This window comes from Coturnix japonica, chromosome 19, assembly GCF_001577835.2.
Source record: "Coturnix japonica isolate 7356 chromosome 19, Coturnix japonica 2.1, whole genome shotgun sequence".
In the NCBI taxonomy this organism is placed as follows: Eukaryota; Metazoa; Chordata; class Aves; order Galliformes; family Phasianidae; genus Coturnix; species Coturnix japonica.
This window is the reverse complement of record NC_029534.1, coordinates 551,466-571,641: the sequence shown is the minus strand read 5'-3', so window position 1 is coordinate 571,641 and position 20,176 is coordinate 551,466. Positions and strand designations below refer to the sequence as shown.

Genomic DNA, 20,176 nt, shown 5'->3' with positions numbered 1-20,176 from the left:
ATCTAAAGCAAGTTACTATCTTTCCCTAACAAATCAAGCGAGCGGTGACAAGAGCCAGCTCCTCGTGTCCTTGAAATACCTCCCTGCCAGGAGACTGCAATCACACCCACCCTGCACTCACACAGCGCCCACAGTCAGGAAGAAGCAGGAATCAATCCCAGCTTCTGGGAGGCTCGCAGCCCAGCACAGCTCCTGCAGCCCCATGAGCCCAGCAGGACCTGCCCTGCCCTACACAAGAGGTGTCTGAGCTCTCCCTGCATTTCCCATTTCATCAAATGCTTTCCCAACTAGGATCGCGAGCAGGAAGAAAGGCAAATTGCATCAACTCCATGCAAAAGCAGCCTTCCCTGGGCTAAATTATGTTAGTGTTTTTAGCCTCATTGCTGTATTCATGTGCCAGAGCTGAAAACAACACATTCCCTGAAAAGCTTTTACTCCAGGAAGGAAAACAGACAGAATACAGCTCAATTCTGGCTGAGCTTGTTTCCTACTTCACCTCCCCCTGGGCAAACACAAGGCAACCCCAGCCTTGTCCTGACTTAGTGCATCATCCATCAGGGCCTCCTCCACCTCCTAACGAGTGAAAGGTGCACACATTAAGAAAGCAGTAATACATCAGAGGCTGCAGACAAGAGAAAAGGAGCTGAAGCTAAGGGAAAAATGTTGGCAAGGTTATCGGGAAGAGACAGCCTGGCAGCAGTAGTAGGACTTGCTCAGGGGAATGGTTAAATGAAGTATTAAAGTTCATGAGTTCCGTGAATGAAGAGCTAAAATCCCAAGCAAGCAGAGCTCTGGTGACAAGGGAGCAGTTAGAACACGGACAGATCTCCCCTTGCACAGTCCCAGCCATTGGGACACTACAGTTTTCCTGGCAGAGCAGCCTTCCCATGAGACACAAACCTGAGTGGAAAGACCAGCACAGGGCATCAGCTTGCACTAAAGCTCAGAACAGGGACAGAGCAGGACTGCTGCTCCAGGTTCAAAGTGCTGACTGTCCTAACCAACGAGCTGAACTGCAGTTTGTTCAGCCCGTGGACTAATGATATCTAGCTGCTGTCAGTCATCACTAAAAACTGCCCTGAGCATTCCTAGGAGAGCACAGAAATGAGTATTAGGAGCTCAGACTGAGTAATCAGTGAACCAGCGAGCACCCTAACAGCAAGGAAACCTTATTAAGAATAGCTGCTGGTGTGTATATAATCACAGGTTACATACCCACTGCATACACCAGTGCCCAGTTAGGCATGTGAGGCTGAACTGAAGCAAAAAAGCAGACAGGAGGAAAGCAGAACATGACAGCTGAGGAGCAGGGAGCTCAGCAGTTCATTCCTCTGCCCTGGATTGAAACAGGAGGAGGTGCGATCAAAATCATGGTATGGATTTTTGGGCAGTGTCCCAACAACAGCCAAACCCCACAGAAGGGCTGATGCCTACAGAACAAAAACCTGAGAACAGAAACTTCCACGAATCTTCAGTGAAGAACCAGAGAGGAGTTTTCATCTGTATCTGCCTTATTCTATAATGCCAGGAGGTCTGAGCAGCAGGTACTGCTCAGAATGCTACTCCAACAGCCCTGCAGCTCAGAGCCCATCGATGCCCATTTTCTTGTATGCTCAGCATCAGAATCTTCAAGAACACTTCCCAGGATGCACACACATCTGCAGGGCTGCAGAAGGGATGTGGGGATTGCTTCACAGAGCTGTAATATCACGGCTGTGCTGTAGGGAAGGCTTTTTACAAGCTGTAGTTAAACCAAGTCTCCATTTCACACGCTGCTTTACGGTTCTGCCGACATTTGTTGGAGTTGGGAAGCTTCATTGGACACACCATAAAAACGACTGATTTTCAAAGCAAACAAGAATCAAAACTGAAAGAAACGCGCCTGTCTCCCCCCAAAAGTGAGTAGTTTATATTTGAAAACTGGGACATATATTCACGTTTTTACTCCTTTCTCCCACGCTACAAGAATCAAAACTAAAACCTAGGAAACAAGATTTCACAAGCATCCTCTGTTCCATTTCTTTCTCTTCCTTCCAGTTCAGGACTAAGGAAAGAACCTTTTGTGTCTAAATCCATCTTTCACATAACCCAGACACTACATGGCCCCTTAGTGAGAGCCCCAGGCACAGCTCCCATCTCAAGAAGGTCACTTGGCCCAAAACTGCATGTGAGCCTGTGATCAGAGAACTGCAGAGCAGCAAGGAAAGGTCCTATTTGCACTTCTGCTACATCCCCAAATAGGGGCCATATGCAAGTCTTCCAAGTACTCAATTAACAGTTCCGGCCTATAATCTGTTCAATTATTTGCATTAGCCAGCTTTTCAGGACTATTAGATCAAAGGACACAAGATTATTGTAATTATAATCTTCTAAAGAATACTTGATTAAACCCAAACGGAAATTGCTTGGTTTCCACCATAATTAATCTTCATTAACTGTAAGAAAATATAGACCTGACACCCAAAGCCCTGCTCAGCATCCTTCATGAGTAAAGTCCCACTTTCCAAAGTTAGGAGCTGTTTGGCACTCCATCCCCAATCACGGTGACAGCTGGGTTACAACAACCCTCCACACACAGATATTTGCCAACACAAACACAGACCCAGGCTGCCCACTCTGGAGCTATAGCAGCTCTGCCTGTACCAGTAGCCAAAAGGATGAAGCTTTCCCCATGCAAAAGTTTAGCCATGCTATTAGCAGAAAAATCCACAGCACGGTTTGGCACACAGCTAAGCAGTCTGTGCACACTGTGGAGCTCATCTAGGAGAACACAGATGCACACACAGGACCTAACACCTTACTCAAACACATTCCTTTGGCAGCAGATGCTGTGCTCCAGGCCATCCTTGTGCTCGTCACTCCTTGGATACAGCAGCAACACCAATAAGGCACCTCCTCCCTGCTCCTTTCCATCAGCAGATAATCATTCTGTGCATTGATTTGTGGATTTCAGCTGCGTTATTTGTCTGGCAAGAACCTCAGAAAATGCAGAAGAAAGAAATACCTCAAGAAACAGAGCAGAAAGTTTGTGGGAAATGGTAAGCAGATGGGCTGGGCTGCTGCAAGGCAAAGCCTGATCACCTCCAGCAATGGACAGAGAACAGAAAAGGCTGCAAATAAAGAGGAAGCTCAATACTCAGGGGGACTTCAAACTTCCAGCCTGTTTTACATCTTGATATCTAACAGCTTTGCCTCACTACCCATTTATTGACTCATTTACAACAGACAAAAGAGCAGCAAGGGGTATGGGGTCTACCAACCAGCTCAGAAATAAGGCTCTTTATTCATAGACCTCAAAGCTCTTTACAGAGGCTCATCAGGGAAAGACAGTATCACACTGCATGCCAAAGGCTGCCCAGGCAGAGGTAACCTTTACAGCACTTTTCCTCCCTTTTCCACCAGGTACTCCCAGGATTTACAAGGTAAAGTTAAGCCTCAAAATCACTTTTGTTTGCCTAACATGGAGAATTACAATATATTAAGACACAAAGAAGAATTTCTTAAAGGAAGTGGATAAGGTGAAATGTCCCTGGGCCAGATTTCAGGGTTGGAAGCCCCCCCCCCCCCTCCTTTGTATTTATGTTCAAAATGTGACTATCAGAATCATTAAGCTTTGTTTTAGAAAACAGGAACATTCATCACTGAACTGTGCCAACAAAACCTGCCCATTTGATTACTCCACAGCCCATCCAAAAACATTAGATTATTATTACTCCTCATGCAGCAGTTTATAAATATGAAGGTTAAAAAAGCCATTTCATTCCCTGGGAACTGGTCTACATTGATCTGCCTTTCCAGTTTATCGCCATCTCCCAGCTGTGGGAGATAATCTACATTAAGAAATGGTTTCCCTGTGATTAATTGCAGTCTGGCAGGCCACAAACACACCCATTAGATTTCACATTGCACTGATAAGCATATTTCAGGGGTGCATCAACAGCTTAGTAGGACAGTACCGCAACTACACAGAAGTTTCCCTTTATACTAAATATATATTCAAATATATTTGACTGATTTCCCTTTGATATCTCCTTCTGCCAACTCCTGAAGTGTAATATAATCCTGGGATACCCACATTTGAACTCACTGGCTCCTACACAGGTAATGCAGATACAGAAACCCAGAGCACTTGCCTTTATAGGCAAAGATTACTACAGGAATGGATGACATCAGTGTAAAGGGAAAGAATGTCAGAAGGATTTCACACCAGTCAACACTCTGAGAAAGAATAAGTGACCAAAAGGGACAACACAACTCAGCTGAAAAAAGGAACCTCTCAACGCACGAATTCATGGCTACTGGAGTGAGGGGAACTTAAGAAAGCCAACAATGCATTGCATTTAAAGAACTGTCTCCCAGCCTGGGAGCAAAATGCCCCATCGCAATGAATTACTTCCACAGAAACAGATCTTCCTGCTCCTTTGTATCAAGTCTTCAGCATTTATTTTCATTAGAGTAAATAACGTCACCTGTGGGATCTTTTTTTACAATTCAAGTGTTCACATAAACCTGCTGGCAAATGAATACATTCCCCAAAAGATTCACCACCAAGACAAAGTCATTCTTTCTCCCATCTAATGCAATGGATAGCCACCAGGTCAGGCTCCCTCATGAAATATTCACCCAGCTGTACTCTGCTGTCACTCTGGAAACAACACACCTGTCCAAGAGGGCTGAAGACTTACACTGAAGTCATCACTGAAGTCTGTTTCTCCATTACCTGCTCAGGTTACAGCAATGTGAAACCAGAAGTGTATTTTTAATCAGACAGTGAGAACTCAAGGCCTAAATTTTCACAGAACTGCCAGTCTCAAATCATCTCTCATTCCTGCTGCTACAGAAAACACAGTTCCCTTTTTGTCACTGACCTCTAGTGGTGAGCACACACAGGAGAAGCACCACCTCACAGCACGATTACTGTGAGCAACGTTGACCCTTTCCCCATCAACAAATGAAAAACACACTTCATTTTTTCCCCTTTGCAAACCACAGCAGGTAAGACAATGTTCTGCTATTCAGGGATGGAAGCTCTCACCCAGCAGGGTGACTAACCCCAAGCTTAGCAGAGCTACACCTTAAATCAGACTTGAAGGCAAGCAGTAGGGTTTACCTTCTTCCCACTCTACAGACTAAGGATCAGAGATCCCAGTACTCCCGTGCTAGCTGCCTTTCCTCCTAAGCCTTCAGCTTGCTGTGACCCCAGGTTTGCCTTGCTACAGTCCAGCTGCGTAACCTTGGCTCAGGCTGGCAAGGTTTCAGGAAAGCAATGAGAAATCCATACTGTAGAGTTGTGCAAGGCAAGAAAGGTAAATTGCAGGTTTGTTGAGATGAGAATACAGTACGTGTACTGTTGGCACTCCACTCTCTTGCCATGACATATCAGCACTACACACACCTACATTTCAGCCAAGTATAATAACGGGATTTGTGTTTAGACACAGATAACAGTGGCAGAGTTGTACATTCAGACATTTGATATTCACCAGGGAAGTCATTTCCCTCAGCCTGAGAGCAATGGGTTATGCTGCAGCATTTGCTCAGCGAACAAGTCAAAGCCAGTTAGCAAACAACTAAATGCAACATACTTCCAAGCACGTTCTTTTCTGGGACAGGTTTGCAAACAGTTCATGTTTAACTAGACTCTGCAGGTTTTAATCCAGCAGGCAATATTTTAATCAATAACAAAGACCTGGCAGTTCCACAGTTGCTATAATAGCAGTACCTTGGCTTTCTTCATGTGGTTCATGATTTTGCCGAGATCTTCAACATCAACAACAGAATCTGTGCCTCCAGCTTCCTCAGCATCAGCTTCCTCCTCACTGGTGGTTTCAAACAATTCTTCAGCCTGTGTAAGTGACCAGAGGAAAGAACAGGAACATATCAGCTGTGATAAACAGAATAAACTTCACTCACACTAACCAGTGAAAACAATTAACACTCATAAAGACTAATGAGAAATATGCTGTAGGCTGCCAATAACTTGTACAAGAGGAGATGCCCTTATTTCTAGCTGTTCAGTAGTATGCAGACCACATGAGCCACAGAGCCACTCAGTCAGATCTGCACTAACCACTGGTCCCTCTTTTTGGATTACTTTGTCCACTAACCCCCATCTCATACCCATCTCCCCTCTCTATTCCATACTAAAGAAGGATCAAGCCTAAGCCCCTCACAGCACTTCTCTGGCCCATGGGACAGGAGGAAAAAGTCAAATAGCACTTCAATATGCACCACACCAGAAATAAGAACCCACAGATTTCAGCTCTACCTCAGCGTTCTCAAACTCTGGTGCTCCACGTTCATTATTTGAACTCTCCTTACTCTGCTTCCCTTGGGATTTGCACTTCCCCTTCTTGCACTTCCCACTGCAGGGCTTCTTTTCCCCTCTGCAGAGGGCCTGGAGACGACTGAGGAATTTGGTTTTCCAGGCATCAAAGTCAGCCTCAATGCTGCCATGCTTGCTCTGTACCACATTGCAGTCCCCCTCAGCACGAGTCATGATACGCCTGGCACTGAGCATCCACAGCCACCTGTCAATGTTTCTTCCAACCTGGGATGGGATGGAAATTAGAGAAACTGAATGAAGATCAAGTGAAAACGTGCAGTTAAGAAAGCAAAGACAACAGAACTGGTGAGCTACAGGGGCTGCAGGATGGCAAAGCAGGGATTTCTGGACTCCCCATCACCTGCTGACTCAGATTGTGGACACAGGTCAGTCTAAACCCCACTACACACCCTCAGGCCTTCATTGTAAACATCTCTGACCCCAACCACTCACTGGTGCTACTCAGTGTTACTGTAGTTAGGAAGATTTAGCCATTCAGAGGAGCAGAATAGAAAGGTAATGCCAATATACTCACCATGTTGTAATGATCAACATAAACTGAGTTTCCCAAGCCAAACACAGCGTATCTCAGGCCCTTCAAATACGTTTTGCCAAAGCGAAAGTCATTTGAAGTCTCTTCCAACCACTTGCAGAACCAGGCTGCGCTCTCAGTTGGCTGCCCATCTGTGTACGTAGCCACCAGGAACACACAGATGTTCCTGCTGGTTGTCTATTGTATAATAAAGAGAACAGGATAGGAAAGATCACTGTGGTTTTCAAAGCACTTTACGTCAGGACAAGCTCTAACAACACACAGAGAACTGGAAGGAGTCAGAAGACATGGGGTTTTTTGTTAAGTGGATTGGAAATGCTACAGGGTAGTAATCTCAACAATGGTGAGTGCCCATCCTCTATGCAGAGCCTCCCAAAATCAGCCAAGAAATATCAACAAAAACACAACAGCAAATTCTGACGTCCACCTCCCCTACCCAATCAACAGCTTCTTGAACAAACTCTTGCAGTGATATCATCTCCCACAGATTCAAGAGGCAGCTATCAATATTTACAGGTGAAAAATCGATCAAGGATTGCTGAATATAAATATGCCTCCAAGGAATTTTCTTACTTCAGGCTCTGAAGGTGATGGAGGCATCACAATCCATTCATTCTGGTGTTCAGTCTTTCCCCAGGTGTACCACTGTCAGAGCCACAGAACCAGCTCACACAAAATCAGGCTCTGTATCAGCATATTCTACATGATGTTTTACAGTAACTTTCAAGATCAGTACTGAGGACTGATGAGCCGTGCTTTCCTACATTGAATATAGTCAAACCAAGTAGCTCTGGGGACTTCAGGACTACAAGAGAAACCCCAAGAGGAAAAGAGCCTTGACAATCTCCAGAAAACCTAGTATTAAGAACCTACCTCTTCTGCTAGACAATCATCAGGATCATAGTCTCCCATGCTAATGACTTCCACGGGCAAATTAAAGCAAGTAACAGCTTCAGCCAAATCCTCTGCAAATCTCTAAAAAGTTAAAGGTAGAAAATTATCAATGACAAACCCAGCTACAGCAAACGCCATGGAACCTCCATGTGCCCAGTCATAAGATTTCTTACAGTGCAGGCACTCGAAAATTGGACACTGCACCACAGCTTTCACATCATGCACTATTTTCTAATGAGCTTTCCAATAAACTTTCATAGCTCAGTGTTTTCAAGGCAAGTAACACACTGGAATCTCAACTTCAAGCGTGTGGATAAAGTAGTAACTTATACCTTTGCTGTGCCAGTCTGAGACCCATAGAAAATCTTCACCCCAGCGACATAGACCTCCTTTGTCTGCAGAGCAGCATATCCATTGACTGCTTTGTCTTCTACTAGCTGAGAAGATGATAGATTCCCATTGGAATTTTCATCCTAAGGAAAAAAGAAAAAAAAAAAGCATCGTGTCTCTTTTCCACACACAGATTTTGGGTTCTTCTTAAGAATGTACTTAAGAACTCCCTCACCTTCCTCCTGGCTTTGGTAGTGAAGAACTGAATAGCAATCCAAAGGCTGATCCCAAAAGCAGTAACAGAATAGATGTAAAACCTGTGCAGCCATAAGGACACCAGGCAAGTGTAGAGAAAGCTCCACGTATCCATTGAGACATCTAAACCTGGAAGAAATCACAAATGTAGCAGAAGCAGATTCCTTCAGAAGGAAATCAGAACAAGAAAACCACACTACACCCACATTCTTATGCTCTCAGGCTCTGCAAAAAAACAGCTCTCAGCTGAAGACAACATTACTATTGATACACAGACCTCCACATTCTCAGCAGTGCATATGCAGTTCCATCTACATACCCAAGCTCATGTTTTAGGCTCCCATATGGAAACACAGCACTTTTCTGATCTAGGGCTGGTTCTGATCCAAAGAAAAGCAGAAAACACTCACGCAGTGCTACTGCCTAAAACATCCCTAAGAAACATCAGCTGGAGTTCACTGGCCTTCACTTCACCCAGAACCAACAAACATAGATCTCTGCAGATAGGAAATGATGCTCCAAGGGAGGAAATCAGCCCAATAGAGCTTGATACAGAACTGAGACCTCGTACATGCATGACACTGTGCTGCTTCTATATAGACCCATCTCTGGATTATAGAGTTTGATTCCGCAAGTCACAGGCTTGGTACAGAGCTTCAAAAACAGACTGAAACCTGGATTCAGACTGTGTTCTCCCAGAGTTGTACATCACAGTGAGATTTAATTTACAGCCATTGAGACTGTTATAAACTGACTTGAACCACAGAACTGTAGGGGTCAGATGGGACCCGTGGAGCTCCCCCATGCTCAGAGATGGAGTATTTCCCAGCAGCTGGATGCAAACACCATCATTTCCCCCTCACATCGCTGGATGAGGATCCCAGCCGGGTCCCTCCCGTTCCCAATCACTGTGCCCATTAAATCTGTACCCCAATAACAGCCATTCCCGTTCCACCCCCCAGAACACACCCGTTAACCCACCGAGGAGTCTCTATACCCACAGCTACACCCCCACTGAGGGTCAGGCAGCCCCTAATTACCGCACTGAGGGTTAAACCCTCTGCCCTCCCCCTCGTAACCCCCATCAAACCACCCGACCCCACAGCCCCCAATTAACCACCCAACCCTCCACCCCGAGCACCCACCGCCCGCCATGTGCCACCTCCATCCCCTTCCGGCCCTGCAGCTCCTTTTTCCCCCCGGACGGCTTTTTCCGTGCACAATAGGGCGGAAATTACGTAGTGAAAAACCAATGGGAAGATCCTAGGTACAGTGCGTAACGAGGGGGGGCAGCCCGGCCGATCCGCCGCCATGTCCATCTTCACCCCCACCAACCAGATCCGCCTCACTAACGTGGCCGTGGTGAGGGCACGGCGAGCCGGGAAGCGCTTCGAGATCGCGTGTTACCGTAATAAAGTCATGGGATGGCGCAGCGGAGCGTGAGTGCCCTGCAGGCCTGGATGGGAATGGGGGGCAGGCCGCGGTGGGGCCTAGTTGTGGGGCTGTGGTGGGACTTGGGGAGGGGGAGGCCTCGGTGGGGCCTGTGTGAATGTGAATGGGGAGGGTCGGCTCTATGGGGTGAGACTGTGCAGAACACGGTGTAAAGGGAGGCAACGGGGAGTTGAGGGGAAGGGAGAGCCCGTGCTGAGGGCTGGATGTGACATAGAGGGGGTGGGTTCGGGTTTAAGGGAGGAGGAGACCCCCGTTGGGCTGACTGGGAGGGAGGGAGGCCTCCATGGGGCCGTCTGTAGGGGAGGGGTCTCCTATGGGACTTTAATGTGAGGAAATAAGGCCCCCAGTTTGCAGAGGGAGGGTCTGTGGGATTCTTCTTCACTAGGAGAGTGGTGAGGCCCTGGAACAGGCTGCCCAGGGAGGCTGTGGATGCCCCGTCCATGGAGGTGTTCAAGGCCAGGTTGGACGGGGCCATGGGCAACCTGATCTATGGGGTCTCTATGGGGATCTATGGGGTCTCTGTTGGGATCTATGGGGTCTATGGGGTCTATGGGGTCTATGGGGTCTCTATGGGGTCTATGGGGTCTATGGGGATCTATGGGGTCTCCTGGGCAACCTGATCTAGTAAATGTGTATGTTTGGTGGCCCTGCTAGGCAGGGGGGTTGGAACTACATGATCCTTGAGGTCCCTTCTAACCCAGTTCATTCTGTGATTCTATGGAGAAGGCCCCCAGTTTGCAGAGGGAGGGTCTGCAGGACACAGATGTGGAGCTGAAGAAGCCCAGGGAGTGCCTCAGTTTCTCCATACTGCCTCCACCCAGCTGCTCTGACTCAGCCCTTGGCAATAGGGTTCATTTCACCCCACAGCCCTTTCTAACACCGCTGTCCTTTACTAGGGAGAAGGATATTGACGAGGTCCTGCAGACCCACACGGTGTTTGTCAATGTTTCCAAAGGCCAAGTGGCAAAGAAGGAAGACCTGGTCCGGGCGTTTGGAACAGATGACCAAACAGAAATCTGTAAAGTGGTAGGTTCTGCATGTTTTGCAATACATAGTGAAAAGGTTTATAGAAGCTCGGAGATGTAGATGGCAGGCTGACCTGGTGGGCTGGTTTGATACTAAAAGGCTTTCATAGAATTTGTTCAAAAATGGGCAGAAAGCTCAAGGCAGCTCCTTGTAGTGTTAAATTTATTTATCTTGTTGATAAGAGTTCTGATTATTCTGCATAGTGTGCTGCTTTTATGTACTGATCTGTGCAGACAGAGATGGGCTGCAAGGATACTCAGAGGGCTGGAGCACTGTTCCTATGAAGACAGGCTTAGGGAGTTGGGCTTGTTCAACCTGGAGAGTATAAGGCTATATAAGTATAAGTATATTGGGCTTTTTAGCTAATATGTGGCATTGATTAACCTCTTTATTTTTAATGAACTCTACAGATTCTATCGAAAGGGGAGTTGCAGGTATCAGACAAAGAACGACAAACGCAGCTGGAGCAGATGTTCAGGGACATTGCAACTATTGTGGCTGACAAATGCGTGAACCCTGAGACAAAGAGGCCGTACACTGTAATCCTTATAGAAAGGGCCATGAAGGATATTCACTACTCTGTCAAACCAAACAAGAGCACTAAGCAGCAGGTTGGTGTTCTCTAAAATCAGCCTGCACTTTGAGGTGTTGCCTTCAAGTGAAGTTTTGCTATGGATGTTCTCACAGGAATAAAAAAGCCCTGCTGTCAAAAGGGTTTGTCAGCTGGCTGATAGCTGAATGATGAGTAAAGTAACTTTTGATGCTGATGGAAATTAGAAGTTTTGATCTCTGTGGCATTTGAATGTTCTTTATTCTTTTCTGAATGTCTTTGTAGGCACTGGAAGTGATCAGACAGTTAAAGGAGACCATGCAGATTGAACGCGCTCACATGAGGTTACGATTTATTCTTCCAATAAAGGAGGGGAAAAAACTGAAAGAGAAGCTCAAGCCACTAATTAAAGTTATCGAGAATGAAGACTTTCATGACCAGTTAGAAATTGTAAGTGATAAAGCAGATCTTGGCTTTCACACATGATTTGACTACATCTATGCAGTGTAAAATAAATGTAGGGAAGTCATTTAGATAAGCTGCAAAGGTATCAGAGATGTGGTTCTCCTCTGTACCATAAAGATTGGAAGTAGACATTATTGCACAGAGCAGGTTGGTTTGGGTTGAGGAGAAACACAGTGTAGTTTCTCTTAGCAGTCATTATGCTGAACTGAACAAGAACAGTTTTTAAAGGAAAATTAAATATTGAAAAGTTGATGAGAATCAAATATTATTGCTTGGCTGATGATCTGTGGAATATTTCAGGTGTGCCTTATTGACCCGGGCTGCTTCAGAGAGATCGATGAGCTGATCCGGTCTGAGACCAAAGGGAAAGGAACACTGGAAGTGCTCAGTCTGAAAGATGTGGAGGAAGGAGACGAAAAGCTTGAATAACGAAAACCCTCCTGGAGCTCTACAACTACATCAATGATGTTTAACAGCTGGCGTTAGCCACTCATTTCTGTTTGGCCTTCTTGTTTTTGTCCAACCTCTTGCTGCCAAATACCTTCTGACACATTAACCCTTTGGGATTTTTCCATGCAGTGTGGTTTTTAATCATCTTTCGCTTGCTTGGTTTACAGGTGATTTGCCTGTAGGAACATTTTGTGTCAGAGTTGCACTAATGAGAATTGAGTGAAGACTTGATAGGGAGTTCAGCTTTGGTGAATGTTCAGGGTTGCTGATGGAGAGTGTTTGACTGATACGGTGCCAATCACTTTTGCTTTGGGTTGTCAGTGTTGAGTGGAAGACTGCATGGGCCACTGAGGGGTGGGTGTTGTACGTGAGGAGAGAAACCTTTGGGAAGGAGAGATACATTCTCACTTTAAGACAAGTGCAAAGTGTGGATCACGTCTGCTCATCTCTTGGCGGCATGAAAACTGATGTAGACATCCATAATTGGCTGCTTAATAATTACATAATAATTTAAAGGACCATTCTTGTATATTTCCTTCACTGGGTATAACAGCACTTGCTAACTTAGAAAAAAATGTTCTCCAAATAATTTATTCATAAAATTATATTTAGCTACATTGGTAAAAATAAGGATAATAATAATTATCATCTATTTATGTATTGCAGATACAGAAAGAAATAACTATTTTTGTTATAGCATAGGAGCTGTCCCTGGTGCATTTGGAGGCTGAAGGCGTAGGCTGCATTTCTGAGCTGTTGTCATTCATGGGATGTAATGAAGCGGATCTCTGCCAGGCAGTGGCCTCTGGCCATTGTGCTAGACAGGCTTTTGTTGGGCCCTCATTCCCTCGTGGTAACCATCCTTTATCCTGTGGTTTTTTATGCTTCTTTCTAGCACAGCATTTCCAGCCAGTTCCCGAGGCACAGAGTTCTGCTTGCTTTTGTTAAGGCTTGTTTCAGCTGTGCGGAACGAATGCTTTCAAGTTTAACTTGGTCATCTCAAACAAGAGGGGAAAAGAGGACAGAAGCTGGAAAGAATAAAAATACAGGCCTGGTTTATACCCCTGGGTGTCTGGAGGCTACGCCAACAGGAGTTTAAGAGGAGCCTTTGGTATTCGTGTGCCTGTTTCCATGCTGATAATATGCACCAAATCGGGATTTGCAAGCTGGCCAACCACTGGATCTGTGCTTCAGATGGATATGTCTCGTGTTCATTCCTTGCTGCATAATTTTAGAGTAAATTACCTTTTATATGACAATTAAACAGAGCTCTGGTTTCTACTCTTCACATGACCTTTTCCTTTGTACCACCGACAGAGGTTGTGAGTTTTCTCGAGTTGATGTGGGGAGAGTTGAAGTCAACCAGAGAAGGATTTGAAATGTCAGATGCGGAGGAGATGAGCAAAAACCTCATCCAACATTGTGGTGGTTTATTTGATTCCACAGTTCTGTAGCTTCATTGCTCTCTATGCACTGAGTGCAGTCAGATGGCTGCAGGTTGAGGACCTTGGGCTGCAGAAATGTGATCTAAGCTGATTTCTGAGCTTGGTGCTGGGAGGTCAATTTCCACGTGTCCTTTTCTACAAATCAAACATTCAGGATTTTCTGTGGTAAAGGGAGCTTGATTTTATTTATAAACATGCTCATATTTCTTGTCATGTTTGTATCTCACCAAGAATGGATGGTAAGGATCAAAATAAATATCAGCATTGGCAGCCACTCTTTCCATTTTCAACTTTTACCCATTTGGAGAAGCAGTGTAATGATTTCAGGGCTAATTAACAGAGATTTCCAAAGGTATTTACATAGATAATAACAGTCGCCTCTGAAGTACACAGACAACTTTGAGGTGAGACAAGACATTGAGGTTGAGTTACACAGGAGTGGGTGAAGGGAACTGAATCAAGGCAGGATAAAGAAGAATGCGGTGCACAATTAGCAGCTAACAGCTCATCTTTCCTGATCTGATGGTCCCCAGCCATCCTCTCCACAGTGCTGAGATGCTCCTGGAGTAACGAAGCCCTTTCTTTTGGGTGTGCCCTGTATCCTGGACGTGCCGGGTGGAACTGGGCAGGTTAGAACTGTGGTAGCCATGGTGATTGGATTCTCAGCAGCGTCGTTGCTTTTTGGAGCTCAGTAATTTCTTAGAGGTTGCTCCGTGCCCTGCAGACGCAGAGGGGAAGGGGCTGTGGGTGCTGTGCTTGAGCTGTCGGGGCAGCAGGAAACCAGGAGATGTGAGAAGGCTGGCGCAGGTTGTGCGGTGCCCGGAGGAGCCATGGTGCTGGTTCTGTTTGAGGTCACAGCCAGGCAGTGACACTCTCCAACAGACAGAGGCTGCAGTAACTGTCAACACACGCTGAACCTGAAGGCAGAGCTGCTGGCACCATGCTGAGCCGCAGGGCAGACATGAACCAGCAGATCCAGGAGCTGCGCTACATCATCGCCTTGCAAGGTGCTGCTTTTACAGCATTGAAGGGACAGCCCACGCAAAGCTGAATCCATGGGGACCCTTTGGGGCACAGGGATGTGTGCACTGGTTAAGGGGTAGTGACCGTGGTGGGTTTGGATGTTGGGCACTTAAACAAAATAGGTGACAGTCCCACAGGGAACAGCCTACAGTTCACATGAGCACCATGACCCCCTGGGGAAAGGGGCCATCAGGTTACCAATGGGGCTCAGTGGGGCCCAGGCACTAGTGAGGCAGCATTTGGCCCAGTGTCCCATGTCTCTGCCTGGCCACTGCCCTTTTCCCACTTCCTAAGCCTCTGGGGTAGAGGAGGGGACTCATTCCATGCCTGGTAGCAGCAGTGGGTGGTGTGGCACTAACAGCTCCTTAACGTCCTCCAGAGAAAGGGAAGACGTTTTCCAGGCAGTTGTGTGAGGAAAAGCTAAACCAGAACAAAAAGCTGCTTTCCCAGCTGCATGAGGCATTGCAGGAGGACATCCATGCGCTGGACGTCGCCCAGAAGGTACCTGCCATTCCCACCAGATGTGCCCCTGCTCTGCTGGGTCCCTCCAGGAGCAAACACTGTCCCCATAGAGCAGCAGTGGGCAGTGACAGTGCCCAGACAGACACTGATCTCTGCCCCTTTCCTGCCTGCAGTATGACCAGCGCATCATCGCTAAGTTCAGCAGAAAGCAGAAGTACTTGTGTGGCAAAACTGCGCAGGTAACAGGAGGGGTCTGGGGCCAGCAGCCCCTGGGGCTGGTGCTGTGAGACCCAGGTGCACGGGTCCCATGCGATGAGAAATGCTCTTTGTGCTGTGGGAGCCATCAGTGCAGATATCTTCCAGCTCTTTGAGCCGTTCCCCAGCAGAGCTGTGTCTGTCCTGCCTGTGTTGTCTGCTGGGTTCCTGCTCTGTCTGCCATCCCAAGGTCACAGCCCAGCTAGATGCCCATGGACATGCAGGCGGTCCCAAAGGATCTGCTTTGCCCAGGGGCCTCTTGCAAGGACAGAGCAGTGCCACCACGTGCTGCCAGCATCCGTATCTGGGTCATGATTGATTTAGTTATTTCAATTGATGCTCACTCAGTCCTGGGTCTGCATTCTATGTCCTACACCCACCTCCGCCTTGCTCTGCTGCCCAGGGCAAAGCTCTCCCATGCTCAGCCCTTCCTGGGACTGACCATGTTTCAGTGTCCCCACGTCCCCAACCCTCTGGCTCTGCCCTGCAATGAGGTTCAGGCAGGTCCAGCCCACAGACTCCTACATGCCCATCCAGGGAGCCCAAGAGAAGCTCCGGAGCAGCATCTTCAACCAGGTGAACTCCTGCAATGCGCTGCTGCACGAGGTCAAGCAGCGGAGCCAGGCCCGGGATGTGCTGCAGTGGCGGCTGCAGCAGCTGCTGGATGAGAGGATCGCTGACAAGCGGCTCCAGGAGCAAGTGCAGGTACACAGACCCTTCCCAATCCCAGCACTGCCCGGGCTCAGCACATCACATCACCCCACGTCCCACCCTGCAGACGATTCGCCAGCTGGAGAACAACATTGAGAAGATGTACATGAAAATCCACGCCGGGCAGAAGGTGACGGTGCTGTACCTGGCACTGCGGGATGTCCTGAAGAAGGTGAGCTGCCCCTCGCTGTCCCCACCGTGTGACGGGGCTGCTGGGGTCTGATGAGGACCACCCTCGGTGGGTGACACATGGTGGCTCTGTGCTGCAGGAGCTGGACTATCTGCTTTTGCATCTGGATCTCGTACACATCTTGGCTGGGGCGTATCAAGTGGAGGTGCCGGACAGGGAGCTTTTGGCTTCGGTTGCTCTCAAATCCAGTGAGATCAGCAGGGTGAGAACGGCCCCCACAGTGACAGCCCTCCATGCCCTCTGTCCTCCCTCCTTTCCTACACAGCCCCTTTACACAGCAGTCCATTTTGGCCATCCCACATGTCCAGCTGATTCACAGAGTTCCTTCCCAGCTTTGACTTCTCCCTTCTCTCTGGCTCTGCTGTGCTCCAGAGGGACCTGACCATGCTGGAAGCCCGGTTCATGGAAGAGGAGGAGTTCAGACACCACACCCTGTCTACCCAGAAGGTGCAAACCGACTGGCTGTGGCTCAAGGAAGCGAGCAAAAAGCACACGAGAGGGGTGAGTAGGTGGCAGCTCAAGGACCACCTTCCCTGGGTGCAAGCAGCACAGTGCTGACAATGGATGTCCTTGCAGCAAGGCAGGTATGACCTGGGTGTGGACTTCCCCTCCATGCTGGCGCAGGACTCAGCGCTGGGTGAGTACTTGGCAGGGCACAGGGATAGGGCTTGGGCTGGAGGAGGAGGAGGAGGAGGAGGAGGGCTCCTTCCCCTGCTGCCTGTCCTCCCACCCAGGCTACCAGCTGCATGCCACCAGGTCGCAGATTGAGCACGAGTCCTTTGTGACGGCGGAGGTGGAGAAAGCCAAGGCTGCGGTGCAGTGCTCCCGTGTCTGGGTAAGGGAACATCCCACCCTGGGCAAAACCCTTCAGCCAGCAGCCGAACCCTCTGCTCGTGGTCTCATCTGAGGTTCTGACCTGGTGGCTGAGCCCCTGTGCCATCCCTTGGCAGGACATCACCAGCAAGCTGCTGGCACAGCAGAAATCCACAGCAGAGCTGGAGGAGCACATCAGGGCCTGCAAGGAGAAGCGGCGGGCGCTGAAGGACACGCTGCAGGAGCTGGAGCTGAAGCATGCGGAGCTGAAGTTTCACCAGCCCCCAAGTACTATCAGGTGCTGCCATGGCTTTGGGGCACAGCCAGATGCAGATGCAGCAGTGATGTGTCCTCCTGTCATTTGGGCACATCCATGTCCTGATAAATCCTCCTGCACCAGGAGCTTTGTTCTGCAGGGTGCTCCTCCCAGCAGAGCACCCAGAGCTGGGACAGCAGGGACACGAGGCAGGGAGGGGTGGGTGAGGTCCTGCAGAGCCCTGGTGGCAGCAGGTCCTGAATCCATGACATGGAGATACCCCTCAAACCCAGCCTGCCCAGTCCCAGCACACTGCTGGGCACAGGGAGGACCCTTCCTCCCCATTCTGCTCTGGGAGAATGAGAGCCTGAGCCCACTCTGCTCCATAGTGTTGGGTCCACATGGGCAGCCTATGCAGCACATTGGGGTATCTCTGCACATGGACACTCAGAGGGATGTGTGTGGGTCTGGGCAGCTGCAAGAAGCTGGAGGCAGAGCTGCGGGAGCGCCTGCAGCAGGAGGAGGCCCGGCTGGAGGAGGTACGAGCCCAGTACGTGAGGAACCAGGAGCTGCTGCTGCAGTTTGAGAACGGCGTCGACAACCTTGTCATCCGTCTGCATGGCATCGACGTGCCTGACCAGGTATGGGGTATGCAGAGGAGCTGTCCCCACCGTGTGTCTTTTCCCCAGTGCATGACCCAATTCGTGGCAAGAATCGTTTAACAGAGCCATGGGATGGCTTGGGTTGGAAAGGATCTCGAAGGTCATCCAGTTCCAGCCCTCCTGCTGTGGGCTGGGTGTCCTCCACCAGTTCAAGCTGCCCAGGGCCCCATCCAGCTTGGCCTTGTGCACCTCCAGGGATGGGCATTCAATGCTGCGGAGCATCACTGTGGCACTTGGTGCAGCCACCATCACCCAAAGCAACACATTGTCCCCATCATGATTGTCCTTCTCTCCACCCGCAGGATCTCCCCGTCGAGTTCAAAGGGGTAGATGAGAAGCTGCAGTACTGCAGGCAGAAGCTGCAGCACCTGGCTCAGCGTGTGAGCTCCCTGTCTGCCCACGTTTACAGCTCTGACGAGGACAATGAGGTGCGTGGATGCTCCATCCTTGCTCTGGTCTTTGGGGGGTCCATGTGTGGCTTTGTGGCACATCCAAAGTGTCCTCCCTGCTGGAAGGATGGAGGTGGAAACTGGACGCTGTGGAGTGTCCCCTTCCCCAGAGTGACATCAAGGTGGGACACTCCTCAGGTTCTAACGCCCACCTCCCCTTCAGCAATTAACCCTAAATCTTTCACAGACTTTTGTGAAGGTCAGGAATTTATTGGAGAAAACGACTGCAAAAGAGCCATGGAACATGAAGATTCCCTTGGAGGACAAGGGCTCTGGGATGCAAGGTCAGTGAGCACAGCAGGGTCATGTCCCACAGCCACTGCCCCATCCCTGGGCACTTCTGGGGGTCCTGTGCTGCTCTCCTCTGTCCCATCAGATCCCAACCCATGAGCTATGTTTGTCTGCAAGGCTTTGTGGGTAGGTTTGGGGCTAGAGAAGAGCAAAGGCAACTGGTCAGTGGGTGAGGGAGTGCTGAACCCTATTAGGAAACCAGGAGAGCTGCCTTGGGGCAGGGGGTGGAGGGGGCTGTGTGTCTTACCAGCCAAATAAAGGACTTCAGCATTACCTGGTTCAGAAGACCAACCAGTGCTGAGATTGGTGGCTCTCCCTGGGGATGGAGGCATGGCAGAGGTGGCCCCACAGCCCCATAACCCCACTCTTCCCTGCTTTCTTCCTCAGCTCCCTCTGATTTTGTTGATGAGGACCAGGACCAGGTTCTCACCCGGGAGGACATCAAGAAGCAGGGGCTGCACCTGATAGAAAGCAAGATGAGAATCAAGAGGAGATCGTGATTGCTGCCCCTGAGTTTTTGATGCCTCTCCTTTTCCCAGCAGGTTTAATAGAGCAGAGCTTTCTCGTTCCTTCCGAGTCTGTGGTAAGGCTGGAAAGGGAGAGCTGGGATGGGTGTCCCAATGTCCCTGCAGAGGGGAGATGGGGCAGGGCCAAACATCAGATGGTGCCACAGTCCAGAGCTGTCCAACCTCTTCTTGGACCTCTCGTGCCTCTTTCCTCCTCTGTTGCCTGTACACACATCATTCAGCTCCCACTGACACCCATATGCTCAGAGCAAAGTCCAGGCAGCAGCTGGGGACCTGGAGGTGACATCTTCCCAATGGGACCTGGACAGCACAACATGGGTCACAGGCACCACCAGGAGGCATTTTGTTCTCTGCAAGCAAAGACACGCATCAAATAATGCTGCAAATAGATGGTGCTGTTTCCCCAAATACAGCCAACAGCAAAGGCCTCTGGCGGTGACCTGCAGTCCGTGCTGGAGACCCAGCAATGTTAACCCCATCCCTGCCCTCGGGGGGACATCATCACTGTCATGGCCATTCATGCTGATGTCATTTGTTTGTGACCCATTTGCCAACACTGGAGCAATTCTGGAGTGCTCCACCCACCTCTGAAGGAGAAGAGCAATCACACACAGCAGCGTTGTGGTTTTGGGTCTACTGAAACCATCCCATTAGGAGAGGAAAATCCAAAGGCAACCAGCCACATCACAAGTGCCACAGCATCCCAAATGCTTGATGTGTCTGAAAAGCCATCCTGCAACCCGCTGCCTGGGGTTCTCATCCTCTTATGCTCAAGTGATGGCACAAGGAGGA

The 20,176-nt window shown here is 48.9% G+C and overlaps 3 protein-coding genes across 5 annotated transcripts in view; 2 read left to right on the top strand and 1 right to left on the bottom strand.

Annotated features, from left to right (window-relative positions):
• Positions 1 to 9,696, bottom strand: part of LOC107322608 (S-adenosyl-L-methionine-dependent tRNA 4-demethylwyosine synthase TYW1-like) — a 44,083-nt gene extending 34,387 nt beyond the window's left edge. The window contains exons 1-7 of one of the 3 annotated variants that reach the window (XM_015880804.2): positions 9,520 to 9,696; positions 8,338 to 8,486; positions 8,105 to 8,245; positions 7,752 to 7,853; positions 6,861 to 7,055; positions 6,269 to 6,550; positions 5,723 to 5,845 (exon numbers count right to left, since the gene is read on the bottom strand). In XM_015880804.2, coding sequence (XP_015736290.2) covers positions 5,723 to 5,845; positions 6,269 to 6,550; positions 6,861 to 7,055; positions 7,752 to 7,853; positions 8,105 to 8,245; positions 8,338 to 8,486; positions 9,520 to 9,676 — 1,149 coding nt within the window. In that variant the 5' untranslated portion in view covers positions 9,677 to 9,696. Of the gene's footprint in view, positions 1 to 5,722; positions 5,846 to 6,268; positions 6,551 to 6,860; positions 7,056 to 7,751; positions 7,854 to 8,104; positions 8,246 to 8,337; positions 8,487 to 9,502 lie in introns of all 3 variants that reach the window. The other 2 variants (XM_015880802.2, XM_015880803.2) reach the window with 2 other exon arrangements.
• Positions 9,636 to 14,015, top strand: SBDS (SBDS ribosome maturation factor). The gene is made up of 5 exons (XM_015880808.2): positions 9,636 to 9,796; positions 10,706 to 10,835; positions 11,246 to 11,446; positions 11,671 to 11,835; positions 12,151 to 14,015. Exons 1-5 carry the CDS (start codon positions 9,669 to 9,671, stop codon positions 12,277 to 12,279), a joined length of 753 nt encoding a protein of 250 aa, XP_015736294.1. The 5' UTR covers positions 9,636 to 9,668; the 3' UTR covers positions 12,280 to 14,015.
• A 366-nt stretch (positions 14,016 to 14,381) lies between these two features.
• Positions 14,382 to 19,426, top strand: CCDC183 (coiled-coil domain containing 183). Its single transcript, XM_015880807.2, has 14 exons — positions 14,382 to 14,752; positions 15,148 to 15,269; positions 15,404 to 15,469; positions 16,023 to 16,190; positions 16,264 to 16,368; positions 16,466 to 16,588; positions 16,759 to 16,887; positions 16,963 to 17,023; positions 17,121 to 17,221; positions 17,337 to 17,497; positions 17,931 to 18,096; positions 18,420 to 18,545; positions 18,754 to 18,850; positions 19,245 to 19,426. The coding sequence occupies exons 1-14, from the start codon at positions 14,686 to 14,688 to the stop codon at positions 19,355 to 19,357; spliced, it is 1,605 nt and encodes a 534-aa protein (XP_015736293.1). The 5' UTR covers positions 14,382 to 14,685; the 3' UTR covers positions 19,358 to 19,426.
• Positions 19,427 to 20,176: the final 750 nt, after the last annotated feature.

Bases quoted from the DNA above. Each gene is read 5' to 3' on its own strand.
- SBDS (XM_015880808.2), top strand. From the start codon at position 9,669: ATGTCCATCTTCACCCCCACCAACCAGATCCGCCTCACTAACGTGGCC. The intron at 9,797-10,705 runs GTGAGTGCCCTG...GTCCTTTACTAG, and splicing joins ATGGGATGGCGCAGCGGAGC to GGAGAAGGATATTGACGAGG. The intron at 11,447-11,670 runs GTTGGTGTTCTC...ATGTCTTTGTAG, and splicing joins ACAAGAGCACTAAGCAGCAG to GCACTGGAAGTGATCAGACA.
- CCDC183 (XM_015880807.2), top strand. From the start codon at position 14,686: ATGCTGAGCCGCAGGGCAGACATGAACCAGCAGATCCAGGAGCTGCGC. The intron at 14,753-15,147 runs GTGCTGCTTTTA...AACGTCCTCCAG, and splicing joins CTACATCATCGCCTTGCAAG to AGAAAGGGAAGACGTTTTCC. The intron at 15,470-16,022 runs GTAACAGGAGGG...ATGCCCATCCAG, and splicing joins TGTGTGGCAAAACTGCGCAG to GGAGCCCAAGAGAAGCTCCG.